This window comes from Mus caroli, chromosome 18 (genome assembly GCF_900094665.2).
Source record: "Mus caroli chromosome 18, CAROLI_EIJ_v1.1, whole genome shotgun sequence".
NCBI classification, from domain to species: Eukaryota; Metazoa; Chordata; class Mammalia; order Rodentia; family Muridae; genus Mus; species Mus caroli.
Genome location: NC_034587.1, coordinates 8,294,298 through 8,310,952, shown reverse-complemented (window position 1 = coordinate 8,310,952; position 16,655 = coordinate 8,294,298). Strand labels below are relative to the sequence as shown.

The window sequence follows — 16,655 nt, the reverse complement described above, 5'->3', positions numbered from 1 at the left end:
AGCAATCTTGTAATCTCTGGAGTTAGTTGTTATAGTTGTCTTTTGTTAGAGCTTGTTCCTCCTGCGAGTCTGTTAGCCTCTATCAGCAGACCTATGAGACTAGCTCTTTCCTGAGTTTCAGTGGTCAGAGTACTCTCTGCAGGCAAGCTCTCCTCTTGCAGGGAAGGTGCACAGATATCTGGCTTTCAAACCTGCCTCCTGGCAGAAGATGAAGGCCCGAAACAGGGCCTGTCCCAGAAGCTGTTAGCTTCTGTAGTTCACACTCTCATGTGTGCAGACTAATCTCTGAGGGATCCAGGAACCAAGATGGCTCCCCCAGGTGCTCCGGCAAAGCCCTCCTAGGTGGGGTGGACACCTCTCCTCTGGCAGGGAAGGTGCCCCAATGTCTGGAGCCCAAAATGGGGTCTTTCCCAGAAGCTGTGTCGCTTTGCTTCTGCCTGTCCCAGAAGCTGTTAGCTTCTGTAGTCCACACTCTCACCTGCGCAGACTATTCTCTGAGGGATCCGAGGACCAAGATGGATCTACTTACTTTTTAAGTGCTAATTTAGCAAACCTCCTTTTCCTAAATGTTTCAAATAATTTGGGTTAAGAATTAAGTCTTTGTCATTTATTTTAAATGAGCAATAAAAGAAATAATCACCTTATCATGCCACATAAAGCTACAAGTACAAGACCATTTTAAAAAGTAGTTTTGAAGCATTTAGGTAAAACAGTAAACTGGAATGGAGTTAGAAATAGGTTCTATAAGCCAGCCATAATGGAGCATGCTTTTAACCTCAGCACTCAGGAGGCACATGCAGGTAGATCCAAGTTCAAGGCCAGTCTTGACTATAGAGCAAGATCCAGGACAACCTGGGCTCTACAGAGAATCCTTGAGAAAAATAAAAGCAAAAATTAAACAAAAGGGTACATTAAGCTAGGCATAATCGCATAATGGCATTCAATTCCTGTGGCAGAGGTATGTAGATTTCTATGAGTTCCAAGCTAGCCTGATCTACACAGTGAGTTCTAGGATAGCCAAGGGTATAGAGAGACTCTGTCTCAAAAATAAGAGAAATAGACTCCATAAAGCATATACTTTAAAAAGTCTATGCAGTGGGCTCTCATCAAGTAAGAGCATTTTCTGCTTTTACAGAGTTCCTGGGTTAGCTTACCAGTACCCACATTAACATGGCAGGCAGCTCACAACTTCCTATAATTTCAGTTCCAGAGAATTCAACACTATTCTGACCTCTGTGGGTTCCAACCATATACATATATATATACTCAGGTGCATACATGTAAAATTATGCAGATGTATTCAGATTAACTATTGTTCATGTCTGTATATAATGGTAGCAAAAAATATCTTATTAGTCACTTTATGAATGGAAGTTAAATTCACAATGATATTCTTAATTATCTGAACAATGTCCATCTTCTTTCCATCAAACTAGGTTAGATACAAACAGTAAGTGAAACTTTACAAAACCCAAGTCTGATCCTTACCATTTGTACATAGAGAGCGCTCCAACTTAGCGTGTGTTTGTTCCACATATCGGACATGGAGATTCTCCTTCCTTCGTAGCCGGTTAATGCCAGAAAAGGAAAAGGATGTTACTGGTGAGTCTGGAATAATGTTTTCCTCACATGCAAGTTCAGCTACTTGATCCTGTTGACCATTTCTAGTGCAAAATGACAGATAAAAAGAAAATGAATTCTGTAAATATTTATTAAAATGTCTACGGAATAATGTGTAACTACAATAGAACACAAACACCAAAATATCAGAGATGTTATCCCTTGCATCTAATGCTCTAAACTCAGGGAATCGAGATGTATGCAAATAAGTTTGTACAAAGTGGGGAATATTAGTAGAATTCTTGACCCAAACTGTTTGAAATATTTGGAATTTCAGAGCGGAATGGGAAATTTAACAGCTGTGTACAAGACTGACTGGAATAGGAAGAAAGGGGGAGACAGCAATCAGACAGTCATTGTAAAAGAACAGGTCAGATTCTGTGATTTGAACTGTAATCCTCACGTATGAAAGGAACTGAATGTTGTAGAAGAATCAACATGACTCAGTAAATGACACACAGGATGATAATGCTGACAGGAAAACTGTCAAATTCTCCATGAATTATCCAAAATGCTATGTGTATGACTTTAATTATTATAGTTGTGTGAAATATTATTACTGTCATCTTGCAATTGTGAAATAAAGAGGTAGAAGTAAAGTAACTTATTCCAATAGTAAAAGAGCTAGGATTGGAATTCAGCATAGACTCTGGAGGCTCATTATTAACCCAGTGACAAGTTATTCTTAGTATATAGGTCCTGAGTCTAAAGACCAACCCATGAGGCTTCTGTCCCTGCTTCTGTTAAGCTCTGCTTAGCATCTTCTCTCAACACTGCAGTTTACAACAGTCCTACTAAACCTGAAGTCATAGCTGCTGAATCTGATTGAAACCCTGCCACATCTTTCCACTTCATTAAGAATACAAGCCAAAGTTTTCTGACTAACCCACAAGAACCCATGTGCTCTCTCCTCCACTAACTGTACTCTACACTCTCTTCCCTGAGGTTCCCCAGCATGCCAAGTGTATTCCTGTCTTCAGCTCACTGTTCTAGCTATGCCATGGGCAGTGCCCTTGCCCACATCATTACTGTATTTTTATAAGGTAGGAACTAACTTATGCAGCCCAAGATGGTTTCACACTTGCTATCCTCCTGCCTCAGCTTCTTGAGTGCTGGGATTACAGGCGTGCTTCACTGTGCTTGGCTTGTGCTAAAATTTTAATATAAAATTGCAACCCCTTCCCATAACTTAGTCTCCTTCCTATTCCATTAATTTTTATCTATTTTAAAGATGCTGTCTATCGAAGTATGTAACTTGTGATGTTATTGATTACCAATTATAATACAAGACATAAAAGAGCAAGGACCTTTGACTTATAATCACAAAAGCAAGTATGTAAGAGGCACTACATAAGATGTGTTGAGTGAATGAACATGAGACATTTTCAGGTTTCACTAAAGAAATATTTGTGCTGATCTCAGTAACTGTGCTTGCCTAACTCGATTCAAGACCAAATGACACCAATCAAAAATTTGGATCGAACTGTATTACTTAATGACCTATGCCAAACCATTGTTGATCTTATTAACTAATCAATAGAACTATTCTGTCAGTCATTTAATTTTTGATAAAACCAAACTAATTATTTCATTTGAAAATTAATTTGTCATATGACTTCAAATACTATATAAGAATTTTATAAACTATGATTACCAGAGGTTGGTAGAAGGCTGGCAAGACATTTCAGTAGGAAAACCTGAGTTTGCACTCCTGAAAACATGTAAAGATGAAAGGAGAGAAATGACTGCACAAAGCTGTCCTCTGCCTCCACAGGTGTACCATGGCACACATATTCATATATACATATCATGGACACACAGACTACATTTGTTTAAAAATAAAAATTAATCCAAGACAAAAAAATGTTTCCTAACAAATATTTATACTTTAATTTCCTGAATAATGTCAGTATTATTTGTTATCTATAATTCTGTAATGTATGGTACGAGACAAGCAAATATCTAGTTAATTTTTTCTAAATGACAAGAATGACTGTGTGTATATACACACACGCATACCCATATATGTGTGTGTGTGTGTGTGTGTGTGTGTATCATGTTTTGGTATGTTTATGCTGTGGAATGATTAAATTAAGCCAACTAATAAATTTACTTCATAAACCTATTTTATAAAGTAAAACATTTAAAACCTATATTTCTACCAAGCTTTAAGTATACAGTATGTTCTTGTTTTGGTCATCATTCTGGGCAATGTATTAAACATGTAATTTTTAATAAATTAATAGTACTCTTACTCTATAAATACAGAAGTCATATAAGAAAGTCTTGCAGGTTAATAGAGTGTAACACTTCTATGACTTGGCCTGAACTAGTCACAGCACTGTTTGCTTTCTCATTAGTCATAAAAATATAACCTGAAACATAAATGAGTCACAAGGAGAAAATTAATTCTTGGCAGGGTCTATTTACAAGGGGTTAGGAATTGTACAAGAGAAAAAAAAATTCCCCAAACAAAACACAAACCAGCTCCATGTAGCAGTGCATGACTACGTAAATGAGTACAAATTTTATCTTCTTTGGTCATAGAAGACAGGTACCACGTAAAAGCACAGATTCTGTCTTACCCAAGTTAATTCTTTAAAACATTAGGTTACACGCTGATTTTCTGAGAAAAATTAAGAGTTTCTGTCTTACTTCAGTTGATATGTACTTGCCACCTTCCTTTAGCTTCTCCTTCCAATAACGTTAGAGGGTTTGCTATTGTTTTATTTGTAGCCTGTCTCTTAAAACTCTCATAAAAACTGTGTTAGCTGTTTTTTCTCAATTATTTGTGAGGACCCAGGGTTTCTCTTCATAAGGAGTTTACATTAAATATTTTTTTAATTTAGCCTTCCCATCTCTACTTTGTTAAAACATAATTTAAACCCACTAAAGCCATGTTACAGCCACCAAACGTATTTAAAAGTTCTCATTTTCTTTTTTTTTTTTTAAATGTCAGCATGACTTTCTCTTTTTTTTTTTTTTTTTTTAAGATTTTTTTTTTTATTATATATAAGTACACTGTAGCTGTCTTCAGACACTCCAGAAGAGGGCACCAGATCTCGTTGTGGATGGTTGTGAGCCACCATGTGGTTGCTGGGATTTGAACTCTGGACCTTCGGAAGAGCAGTCGGGTGCTCTTACCCACTGAGCCATCTCACCAGCCCCCAAAGTTCTCATTTTCAAAGGGGAAGATTTCTTCAAGTACAAACAATGAAATACCTTAATCCTTCAGAGCCTATAAGTTTATCATATAAATAAATCAAAGGCTAATTTTTAAAAGTAGGGTTATTAGAACTATGTTCTTAAAGAATGCTTCACTGAGTATCTGGCTAACAGGAAATCTGAAAAGTGACCCCCTTGATACCCTCTCACTGTAAACAATAAACAAAAAAGAAACCCAAACTTAGCATGAACACAGACTCCAGTCACAGGTCTTTATTAGTTGCCTCAGGGCTTTAACTGTAGGCTTACTTTGCTCAACATTTTACTAATAAGCTTGATACAAGGAACTGACAGAAGCCACTTAAACCTGTGAAAGCCATAAGGCTAAGGGAATAAAAACTATTAGTGGGAAAAGCAGCATATGGGAACCACCCTGACCTAGAATTATGAAGCAAGCCTAGAAATATGCAACAGAACAAGAATAAATGCTAGTGGGCCACCAAGATGGCTTAGCCAGGAAAGATGCCGTCACTAAGCCTGACAACCTGAGTTTGATCCCTGGGATTCACACAATGGAAAGTAAGTTATCCTATCATTACTACACACATGTTCTCTCTCCCTGTCTCTGTCTCTCTGTCTCTGTCTCTCTCTCTCTCTCTGACACACACACAGTTTCAGAGAATGAGAGTCCATAACTCTTACGGTAGGGAGCATGGCAGCAGGTGGGCGGGCAGGTGTAAAGCAGAAGCTGAGAACTTACATTTTGAGACACAACCATGAGGTGAGAGAATGTGAGACCGACACACTCCAACAAGGTTACCACTTCCAAGAAGGCCAATCTTTCCCAAACAGTTCTACCAAATAGAGATCAAATATCAAATATATAAGGCTATGGGACTCCTTCTCATTAAACCACCACACATACAAATGTAGTTTAAAAACCAGGAATAAGGGGCTTGAGAGATGGATCAGCGGTTAAGAGCACTGACTGCTCTTCCAGAGGTCCTGAGTTCAAATCCCAGCAACCACATGGTGGCTCACAACCATCCATAAGTAATGAGATCTGACTCCCTCTTCTGGAGTGTCTAAAGACAGCTACAGTGAACTTACATATAATAAATAAATAAATCTTTAAAAAAAAGGAATAAATGTGTACGAAGAGATAAAATGTGTCCTTTGCCATGTATAGGGTGGCACTATATTATAAATAAGCTGTGGTTAACTCAAAACTACAAAGAAAGGGTATTTTATTTAAGTCTAGGGTGTGGGACAACTAGCTTCTCTGTCCAGTTACCCTGAATAAGTTATTTAACCTTCCTGAGCTCCATTTTTTTAATTGGTTGAATAGGTATGCTATTGTACTTTCCTGTTTTCTTTTTATTTTTTATTAGATATTTTCTTCAAATTTTTATTAGATATTTTCTTCAAATTTCAAATTTCTTAGTTTTCCATCCCCACATTCCCTATCCCCTCTCCCCTCCCCCTGCTCCCCAACCCACCCACTCCCATTCCCAGTCCTGGCATTCCCCTATACTGGGGCATAGAACCTTCACAGGACCAAGGTCCTCTCCTCCCTTTGATGACCAACAAGGCCATCCTCTGCTACATATGCAGCTAGAGCCATGAGTCCCACCATGTGCTTTCTTTGGTTGGTGGTTTAGTCCCAGGAAGCTCTGTGGGTACTGGTTAGTTCATATTAATGTTCCTCCTAAGGGGCTTCAGACCCCTTCAGCTCCTTGGGTACTTTCTCTAGCTCCTTCATTAGGGACCCTGTGCTCCGTCCTATGGATGATTGTGAGCATCCACTTCTGTTTCTTTTTATGGGAGATCTGTAAAAAAGAAATTACCTAGTTCCTCAAATGTAGGTACAAAAATGCTACCTCACAAAGCAGCCATATGAGCTAGGGAGATGGCTTCGTGAGTTAACTGTTTGCTGTACAAATATGAAGATCTAAGCTTGGATCCCTAGAACCCACATAAAGCTGAACACAGTACATGTGTTTGTCAGGATTCCTAATATAATATTGGATTTATCCCTAGGAACTCATAAGCAAGCTAACCTGGTAAAAGTATCCATGACTAAGAGATCCTGCTTCAATTCAAACAGGATAGAAGAGGACAAATACCCAAGGTTGTCTTCTGACATCTACAGTCAAATAATTACAGGTTTCTTCAAAGAACTATTAAACTACAGGCTTCTGCAAAGAACTATTAAGCATATTGTCGAAGTCCTGCATTTATATTTCAAATAACAAATCTGCAAGTAGAGGGCAGAGAAAAGATAAAATGTTTGTCTGTCTTTACTTAATACTGGCCACACACACATAAGTAAAAAGAAACAAAGATGAAGAGTTGGTAACTTTGCTTTGTATTTAGCTCCTAGCTGAGTCATTAATTAAGGTTCAAGCAAAAAAGTCAAAAAGGCACTTTGAAGAGTCTTCATGAAGAATAGCTAACAAATCAAAAGTAAGGTGAGCCAGGGCAGTTGTTTTAAGGTATATAAAGTGTAGTCAAGTAAAAGAAGAAGTAGTCAAGTTTCAGATGGTCCCAGAATGTAAAGCTGGAATCAACAGCGTGATTCTAAACAAGCCTAGAAAACACTTTAAAATTTCATCTTGCTAAAATATATCCTCCAGGGAAACAGTGAACTTGCACATAAACTATTCAAACAGTGGGTGAAGAAGTCATACAACAGTTCACTTTCAGAGGCAATAGAATGAATCCTCTGAAATCCTTATGCAGACTCCTTTGCTCAACTTCCCAATGTAAAGAACCTCAAAATCCAGCTTACTTCAGTATTTACTTTCTGTGAATGAGAGATGGCTCGTCTTTCCCACTGAATAGTCCCTATTGTTGTTTCACTTAATAATTATCTTGCCACATAGGAAATCTGTAACATTAAGTCCAGCTCAAGTGAGTTAAGAATTAAGTCACTGTTTTCTGAAATTTAGGGGAATTTCAGGTAGTCATGGCATGACCCTATGGTGTGGGCAGTCAGAGGAAATGCTGTTGCCTACAAAGAGGATACTTGTTATTTTAAAGCTTCTAACTAAAGGGAGAATGAGTTGAAGAAAGCAAGTTATGAGAAAGGTGGCTCAAGACATTATTATCTGAAATTTTAGAAAACTGTGGAAAGCTACCAGATTATTTCCTATACTGTTTGGATCAAGCTTATCCTAAACAAAACACTCATACTTTGAATTTGCCTATGTAACAGGTCTTTATTGTAGTGTTTGCTATTTTTTTAAGCAAGATCAACGACCAACAGGCAGAGTCTCTGTATTTGAGAACACTAAAAATAAATCCTATACTAATTAGAATTAACATTTAAATATTTATTTAGTGTGTGTGTGTGTGTGTGTGTGTGTGTGTGTATGCATGTGTAACACATACACACAGGAGCCTGTGGAGGTCAGAAAAGAGCACTGGATCTCCTGGAACTGGAGTTACAGGCAATTGTGAGCAGCCTTAAAAGTGCTAGGAACTGAACTTAGGTACTCTGCAAGAATTGTAAGTGATCTTAACCACTGAGTCTCTTCTACAGGCTAAGAATTAATTTTTCTATTAGCAAATGGCAATTTAATTTCAATATACTTAACACACTCATGACTTTCAGGCAATCACCCACTTAATTTTGTATTATCTCTATACACTTAGTATCTTATCTATTGGAATTTAAAAATATAAAGAAGACTGATATGTCCAAGGCTTAATGTATCATAAGCTACATGTGCTAAATCAATGCTGTAATAAATATATGTCAACAATAACTTATCTGAAATTCTTGTAAGCAAGTAATATTCAGATTTGTTTTTTAATGAAAATATACAGTACACAGATTATAGCACATGCAGTAGAAGCTGGAGACACCATTCACAATAGATACTTTGACACGCTGACTGCCAACCATGTGACTACTCTCACATGGAATAAGAGAAATAAAGACTATAAATAGCATTCTGGCGGTTGAAATAAATATAGATTGTCAATTAACATATGGGATAAGTGAAAACAACTTTGAGACTTTGGAACCATATATAGATGCCAGCTATGTGTTCTAACTTCTTTTCATCAGAGAGAATGAGTCAACAAGAATGTTCGAATTTTCACACATTCATTATAGACTCAATTTTCCCTCTATAGATTCTTAGTAGACTGAACACATGGGACAAATGGCAAAACTCTACTGGATATCCATTAGCTAAAAGTATACTGTTAAAATAGGTTCACCTCTAAGACATAACCACTAAGACACCAAATCGCATGCCATCTGCACAGTCTTGAGTTTTTGCAGATGCTTATTTAAATACAACAGCATATTTAAGAATTCTGTAATACTATGAGTACTACCCTGAATCCAAAAGTTTATAAAATTACAGAAGCAGTCATTTGGTGTGCCTGTTGTCCTAGCTAACTGGTAGGACAAATGCTTGAGCTCACAATCTCAAAGCCACTTGGATAACAAATGTAGTAAAACCCAAGTCTCCACTTCAAAAGTTGAAATACAAACCAACAAAAATCTCTAAATAAAAACAACATAACTTTACATAAGTGGTATCTTACTTAGGGTTTCTATTGCTGTGATAAAACACCATGATCAAGGCCAGGCATGGTGGCACATCCCAGAACTTGGGAGGCAGAGGCAGGTGGATCTCTGTGAGTTTGAAGCCAGCCTGGTCTACATTACTAATTCCAGGACAGCCAAGGCGACAGACAAAGAAACCCTGTCTCAAAAAAGCAAAAACAAAACAAACCAAACAAAAACCCCATCATGATCAAAAGCAACTTGGGGAGGAGGCAAGGGTTCCTTTCAGTTTACATAGCCTAGTAACACAATGAAGGGAAATCAAAGCAGGAACCAGAAGCATGAAATTGGATGCGAGACCATGTAAGTAAGCGAGACCATGTAAGTAAGTGCTGCTTCGTGGCTTCTCTTCATCACTTGCTCAGTCTGCTTTCTTTGACTATCCAGGACCATCATCTATAAGTGTAGCATCATCTAGAATAGTCTCAGCTTTCCCACACATCAATCATTAATCAAGAAAATGTCCCTCAGGCTTGAATGGGGGTACTACTTTCTCAACTAAAGTTTCTGCTTCCCAAATGACTCTAACCTGTGTCAAGGTAATGTGTGACTGGCAGCACAAGTGGGTCTAGTAAGTAAGCACTATTTCTACTCTGAAACTTGTCAGACCACATTAGAGAAAACAAACAAACAAACAAACAAACAAACAAACAAACAACTTTTTTTTTAACACATCTTGGGACAAGACAGTGTTGCATAGTGGAAAGAACAGACATTTTTCTGTCAGAAGATACAGGTTTGATTAATGGTCACGCTTTTTACTAGTGATGAAATCACACAGCAGTCATTTGCCTTTTTGAGCTTTGGTTCTCTCATCTGTAAAGTATAGATAATAAACTACTCTGCAGAATTAGGACTACTCTGTGGATTGGGAATAATACAAAACAGAAGACCAGGAGAGAGAATGCAGAGAAAATAAACAGTTATTTTTATTTCTACAGAGAGGGAAAGAAGAAATAAGAGGAGGGAAGGGAAGCTGTTTTATATGCCAACGAATTCTGCAAGAGGAAGTGCTTATTATGAAGCTTCTAGAACACTGGGAAAAGAAGCAAAAAACCTTAAACATCTGAACTAAATATGAAGTATTTAAATGATTTTTCCTGTTTATGTCATTATAAAACTTAACATGTTTTAAGATGCTGACAGTAGACCCCTAAAACATAAACAAAACTGCAGTTTCTTTGTATGTGAATGTAGCGCACTGCATAGTTTTAAAAGATGAAACTTGTGACTACACTTTCAGTTTGTACAACTAAGTACGATAAAAGCAAGAGAAGTAGGAGAGTCTGATGCAATGAGAAAGAATACTTACTCCATTTTCTGCTGCAGTTGTTCAGAAAGCTTTTTGTTTTCTTCTTGAAGAGTATTCTTTTCATTCACTTAATAACATGGAGGAGAAAGCATATTAATATTATGTCAGGCTCTTAAAATGTTAACAATTATGAAGAAATTAGGATTTTATTTCTTTTTTTGGTTGTTGTGGGTTTTTTTTTTTGAGACAATGTGTCACTCTGTACCCCAGGCTGATTTGGATCTCAGTATATAGGCCAGAATAGCTCCAACGATCACAGAAATCCTCCTGTCTCAACCAACCCCTAGAAAGGCACTGTTGGGATGTGAGCCATGACACCTGGCTCTGCAAACCTAAATCAGCATATGGGAACCACCCCAGCCTAGAATTAGGAAGCAAACCTAGAAAAATGCAACAGAACAAGAATAAATGTTAGTGGGCCACTGAGATAGATTTGTCTCTGTCCCCCTCCCTCTACATCCCTGGTACTAAGGTTGCAGACATGTGTTATAAAGTGGATTTTGGGCTCATGGTTTCAGATTCTCATGTTTGTACAGCAAACATTTTAACACGGAGCTATCTGTCCAGCCCAGGCTGAATTTTATACATTTGTCCCACCACATCCCTCTGTATATTGCTAGTGTATTAAAAAAAAAGGTCATCCTACAGAATGACTTCACATGGGTTAGGAGGTTAGGATAAACCTTGCTTCAGGTAACAAGCAAGATTTTCCTTTTTTTTTTTTTTAATTGAAAATACATTTTTTTTTCACATAATATACCCTGAGCAAGCCGCTGATTTAGGAGAATGGCAGAATGCCATTAGGAGTCATTGCTCTAGATTTTCTGTTTATCTTTGTTTGTTTTTTAAAGAAAAGTTGTATCTGATTTTATACCCTTGATCTCTAGGCTGTCTGGTCTCAGTTTCTTGGTCACCCAAGCAGTTTTGGGTATGGGCTTCATCTTGTGAGTAGGCCTTAAGTCAGATCAGTTATTGGTTGGATACCTCCACAAGCTTGTGCTACCACTGGTAAATCTTGTAGGCAAGGCACCACTGCAGACCAAAAGGTTTGTGGCTGGGTTGGTTTTTATATTTCTCCTTTGTTAGTGGGTTGATGGGGATTTCCATTGGCCAACAAATTAGTCAGATATAACCTAAGTCTGGTACTGGAAGCTTCATTTGGTGACAAGAGAAGTCCAGTTGGGGCTGTTTCTCCTGTATTATTTGACCATTTCATTTAGCTTACCTTCATATATGTTTATATTTTAGGAAGCTTCTACTGTATTAGGTTTCTATGCTACCCCTTAAATGGCCCTTAATTTTTAGCTGTCTCTTCCTGTAATCCCTTCCCCTGTCCACTTGACCCTCCTGTTCAGCTCCTACCCCAGTTCATCTATAACTGTCTGTTTCCCAGGTAGGTCTATCTGTCCCTTACTCTGTACCTAACCTCTGTGGCTCAGTGGGTTGCAGCTTGGCTATCACTGACCTAAGAGCTAATATCCACATATATGTGAATAATACTAGATTTGTTTTTCTGGGCCTGGAATACCTCATTCAGGATGATTTTGTTGCTTTCCCATTTATTTCCTTGTGAATATCATGATTTTATGTTTTTAATGGCTGAGTGATACTTCACTGTGTAAATTTACCACATGTACCACACTTTTCCAATTTATTTTTTAGGTTTATGTCCATATATTTCTTTTTTGTTTTTAAGTTCCAGATTCTCTTCAGAAGGTAGTTTACTCACTAAAAGAAATTAGTTAAGGTTTATAAGTTGTGGGCTGGTGAGATGGCTCAGTGGGTAAGAGCACCCGACTGCTCTTCTGAAGGTCCAGAGTTCAAATCCCAGCAACCACATGGTGGCTCACAACCATCCGTAACGAGATCTGGCGCCCTCTTCTGGAGTGTCTGAAGACAGCTACAATGTACTTACATATAATAAATAAATAAATCTTTAAAAAAAAAAAAGGTTTATAAGTTGTTATTCACTTAACAAACTTCTAGAATATGATTAACCTTTATTGGTAGAGGTTATTTTGCTGTGAACTAGATCTTCTGAGATCTAGTTCTCCTAGTTCAGTAATGCTTAGGCCATAGTAACATACAAAGTCACTGACAGGAACCCAGGGCTGCCTCCAATGGAGATTATATCCTGTAGTTATTTTTCTGCTTTATAAAAATTAAATAAGGACAGGAAGATGTAGTAAAGACATATTCAACATTTACACTTATAGTGGGATATATTTAAATTATTCATTAACAGGTATGATAAAGAAGAAAAACTGATTTTACAAATGAGCTTACAAGTATGTTTTTAACATTCAGCGTTATTATTTGTAGTGCTGGTCCTTGAACCCAGAGCCTTGGGAACACCACTAAACACTATTTTTTGTAATTACGCTTATTTCAAGGTAAGTGTCTAATATAACATATGAAAATTGGACTGATTAAGCCAGATGAAATTCGTTCTTGTTCTCAGTATGAATAATCAGCCTTCACTCCTTAATATTCTTTTTCCACTAGCATTATATAAAATTATCAGTTCATCAGGTACACAGAATTGGCACAATATGAAATGCAGTAATCAGTACCTAAGAGCAAGTTAATTTTGCACAATAACACTGATCTTGCAAACAAGAAAAGAGTCACAAGATATGCTCAGAAATATGCTTATTGTCTTAAGCTTGGTGAAATTTTAAAGGATAAAGTAAATGATATATAGATAGATAGATAGATCTATATATATGTGTGTGTATATATATATGTGTGTGTGTGTATAGAGAGAGATATACACATATATATATGTACACACACACATATATATACACACATACATACACTTTTGTGTCCAATTTCCTACTAAGATTAAATCTATAAAAGACACCTAAAGTTTAGAAAATGTTAGCAAGTTTTATCAACAGGACATTATGCTTTAAGCACATGGGGAATATGAAAGGGAACTCACTCAGCTCTGTAATAAGCTTAAGGTTCTGCTGTCGGATATTTTCAAACTCCTGCTGCTTTTTGTGCATATGCTCTTCAGTTACTGCACAGCGATCACACAATCCTGCTCTTAACCTGTGAAACAGAAATAAACATGTTTCATCTACTAAAGCCTATTTCCTTATCCAGAATGAGTATCCTGTTTTTCACATATTTGGGACTCTCTGGTGCGTCAGATTTTAGTTTCTTGGTTTTCATAGTATTTGCAGATACTCAATTCAAAACTCTAAAAAAATTTTTTCCTAAAGTCTAAAAATTGAAACGCTTATATCTAAAACTTTTGGAATGCTCACATGACATTGAAAAGTTCTGAGATTTCAGAGACTTCTGAGTTCTGGAAAAGATTTCAGGTTATTCATTCCTTCGTTTATTTATCTATTCATTCATTCATTCATTCATTCATTCATTCATTCATTCAGGTTTGTTTTCAAGGGTACTTCTCTCTGTAGACCAGGCTGACCTCAAATTCACCAAGATCTGCCTGCTTCTGCCTTCCAAGTGCTGGGATTACGGGCACACACTAGCACTACCACCCAGGAAGCTTCATTTTTAAATTATGCATACAGATGTGTGTCTGTATATGTGAGTACAGATGCTCCAGGTTGAGATGTCAAATCTCCCTGGAGTTGCATGAAGTTTGAGTTGTCTTGGCATGAACGCTGGGGATCAAATTCAGGTCCGCTGCAAGATAAGCATGTGCTCTTAGGCTGGAAAGATGGCTCAGCAGTCAAGAATACTGGCTGTTCTTCTAGAAATCCTGACATCGATTCCCAGCAACCACACTGTAGCTCACGATTGTGTAAAGGGAGCTGATGCCCCCTTCTAATATGTAGGTGTACATGTAGAGAGAACACTCCACATTTTAAAAAAAATACAAAACTAAAATTTAAAGAACAAAACTAAAATTTAAAGAGTAGTATGTGCTCTTAATGGCTGAGCATCATTCCAGCTACAAGTTTTAGATTATGGATGACTAAGCTATGTAACAGTATTGAAAGAGTTTTATATTTTTTTAAAGTTCTAAAAAAAAACTGACTTGGCAATTACGATGACAACAAACTATTTAATATTAACCCTTTAGTACAATCTTATCTAAATTGAAACCAGGCTATAGCATCACTTCTTAAATACTACAGTTCTACATGAAATTATAATTTTAAATATTATCCAAAGCCTTTTTTTTCTTTTCTTGAAACCTTTTTTTATGTATGTATATATGCATGAATGCATTTTCTATTTTCAGACAGGGTTTCACCATGTAGCCTTGGCTAGTCTGGAACACTCTATGTAGTCCAGGTTGATCTTGAATTCATCAACATCCTGCCTCAGCCTCCCAAGTGCTACAATCAAAGGCTGTAACACCACAGCCTAAAAAGTTATTCTTATTTCTGTTTTGAGACAACGTATGTCCTGTTGTGTTGTCTAGGTGAACCTAAAACTTACTATGTAGCCTAAATTGATCATGATTTTAAAATTTCCTTCCCTTAGCCTCCAAAACTGGGGGAACCAATTTCTCTTTTATATTTTGGGTGTGTGTGTGTGTGTGTGAGTAGGTGGGTGTATATTTATATGTGGTATGTGTGCATGTGTATGTGGGTGCATATGTGCATGCAGGTAGGTGATATGGAAGCCTAAGATTGACAATGGAGCCCTCCTTAATTGCTATCTTACATATTTGAGGTAGAGTTTCTCATTGAACCTGGAGCTCACTTTTGGCTAATCTGGCTAGCTAGCTTGCTCTGGGATTATGGGAAGACCACTATATATATATGAATTCTGGGGACCCAAATTCCAGCCCAAATGCTTTACTCACTGGAACATCTTACAAACCCCAAGAGACTTTTCTTAAGAAAGCTACCCTTGATTTTTATCTATTATAGTATAAAGCAAGTCCTACCTAGTACTAAGTGGCCATGATATTTTAGGCAGCTCTACATCTGCTTTGCTCAGAATAACACAAGACACAGCTAATGAATGTTTGACAATGTTTTTGTTCTATAAATATGACAGATCAGTGAATACAAAGGAAGAAAAAGTTATCTCATATTTCTTTCAACATTCAAAGAAACCAGTATTACTAGAAAACAATGACAATATATTATTATGTAAAAAGATCATAAAGTATCTTTTAGTAAACTTGTAAGTACTGAAGAGAAAAGTGCATGTATAAGTATGTGCATGGGATAGAAAATATATTCTAAATATTATTTGTCACCTTGTAGGCAATGATATGAGAATTCTCTTAGTTTTATATACACACACACACACATACACACACACACACACCACAAAATCGAAGTTTCTCCAACCTTACCACTTTACATAATCAGAAATGTAGTTAAAATGAAATATCTGACATATCAATACTTAAATATGTTTTAAGATAACTTCACCTCAATACTTTATAGAATTAGCATTCAAATGTCTATGGGAGTCATAGCACAGTAATATATGCCATAATTTTAAGGTAAGTGAATAAAGAGAAAGTAAAAACTACATAATTTAACAAACAAAAACCTAGCTATTTTATATAAAAGTTATGGCCCTATCAACAATACTGATTTGAATGAAGAGGATTCATTAATAGAAGTATAACTTACAGATCAAAGAAACAAAGAGCTGGTCTCTTGCCTTAGATAAAATATATTCTGCAGATAGTCCTTAAGGTGATTATGGGCTTTGAAATCATGATATACATAGAATATCATCCAGGATGATAAAATAAACACCCACATCTATTTGTCCCTCCCAGAATCCCTCAAGGACAGTAAGTACATATGTATGTATTTAGCCACAAGGACAGTGAGCACACAGGTATGTATTTAACCACAAGGACAGTGAGCACACATATACATATTTAACCACAAGGACAGTGAGCACACATATACATATTTAACCTCAAGGACAGTAAGTACATATGTATGTATTTAGCCACAAGGACAGTGAGCACACAGGTATGTATTTAACCACAAGGACAGTGAGCACACA

At 36.9% G+C, this 16,655-nt stretch overlaps 1 protein-coding gene across 5 annotated transcripts in view; it reads right to left on the bottom strand.

Moving 5' to 3' along the window:
• The window catches only part of Rbbp8 (RB binding protein 8, endonuclease), a 110,410-nt gene that overhangs the window by 38,136 nt on the left and 55,619 nt on the right, over positions 1-16,655 (bottom strand). For 4 of the 5 annotated variants that reach the window (XM_029472024.1, XM_021150757.1, XM_029472025.1 and 1 more), the window contains exons 5-7: positions 13,630-13,742; positions 10,683-10,749; positions 1,489-1,664 (exon numbers count right to left, since the gene is read on the bottom strand). In XM_029472024.1, coding sequence (XP_029327884.1) covers positions 1,489-1,664; positions 10,683-10,749; positions 13,630-13,742 — 356 coding nt within the window. The remainder of the gene's footprint in view (positions 1-1,488; positions 1,665-10,682; positions 10,750-13,629; positions 13,743-16,655) is intronic. The other variant, XM_029472027.1, reaches the window with a different exon arrangement.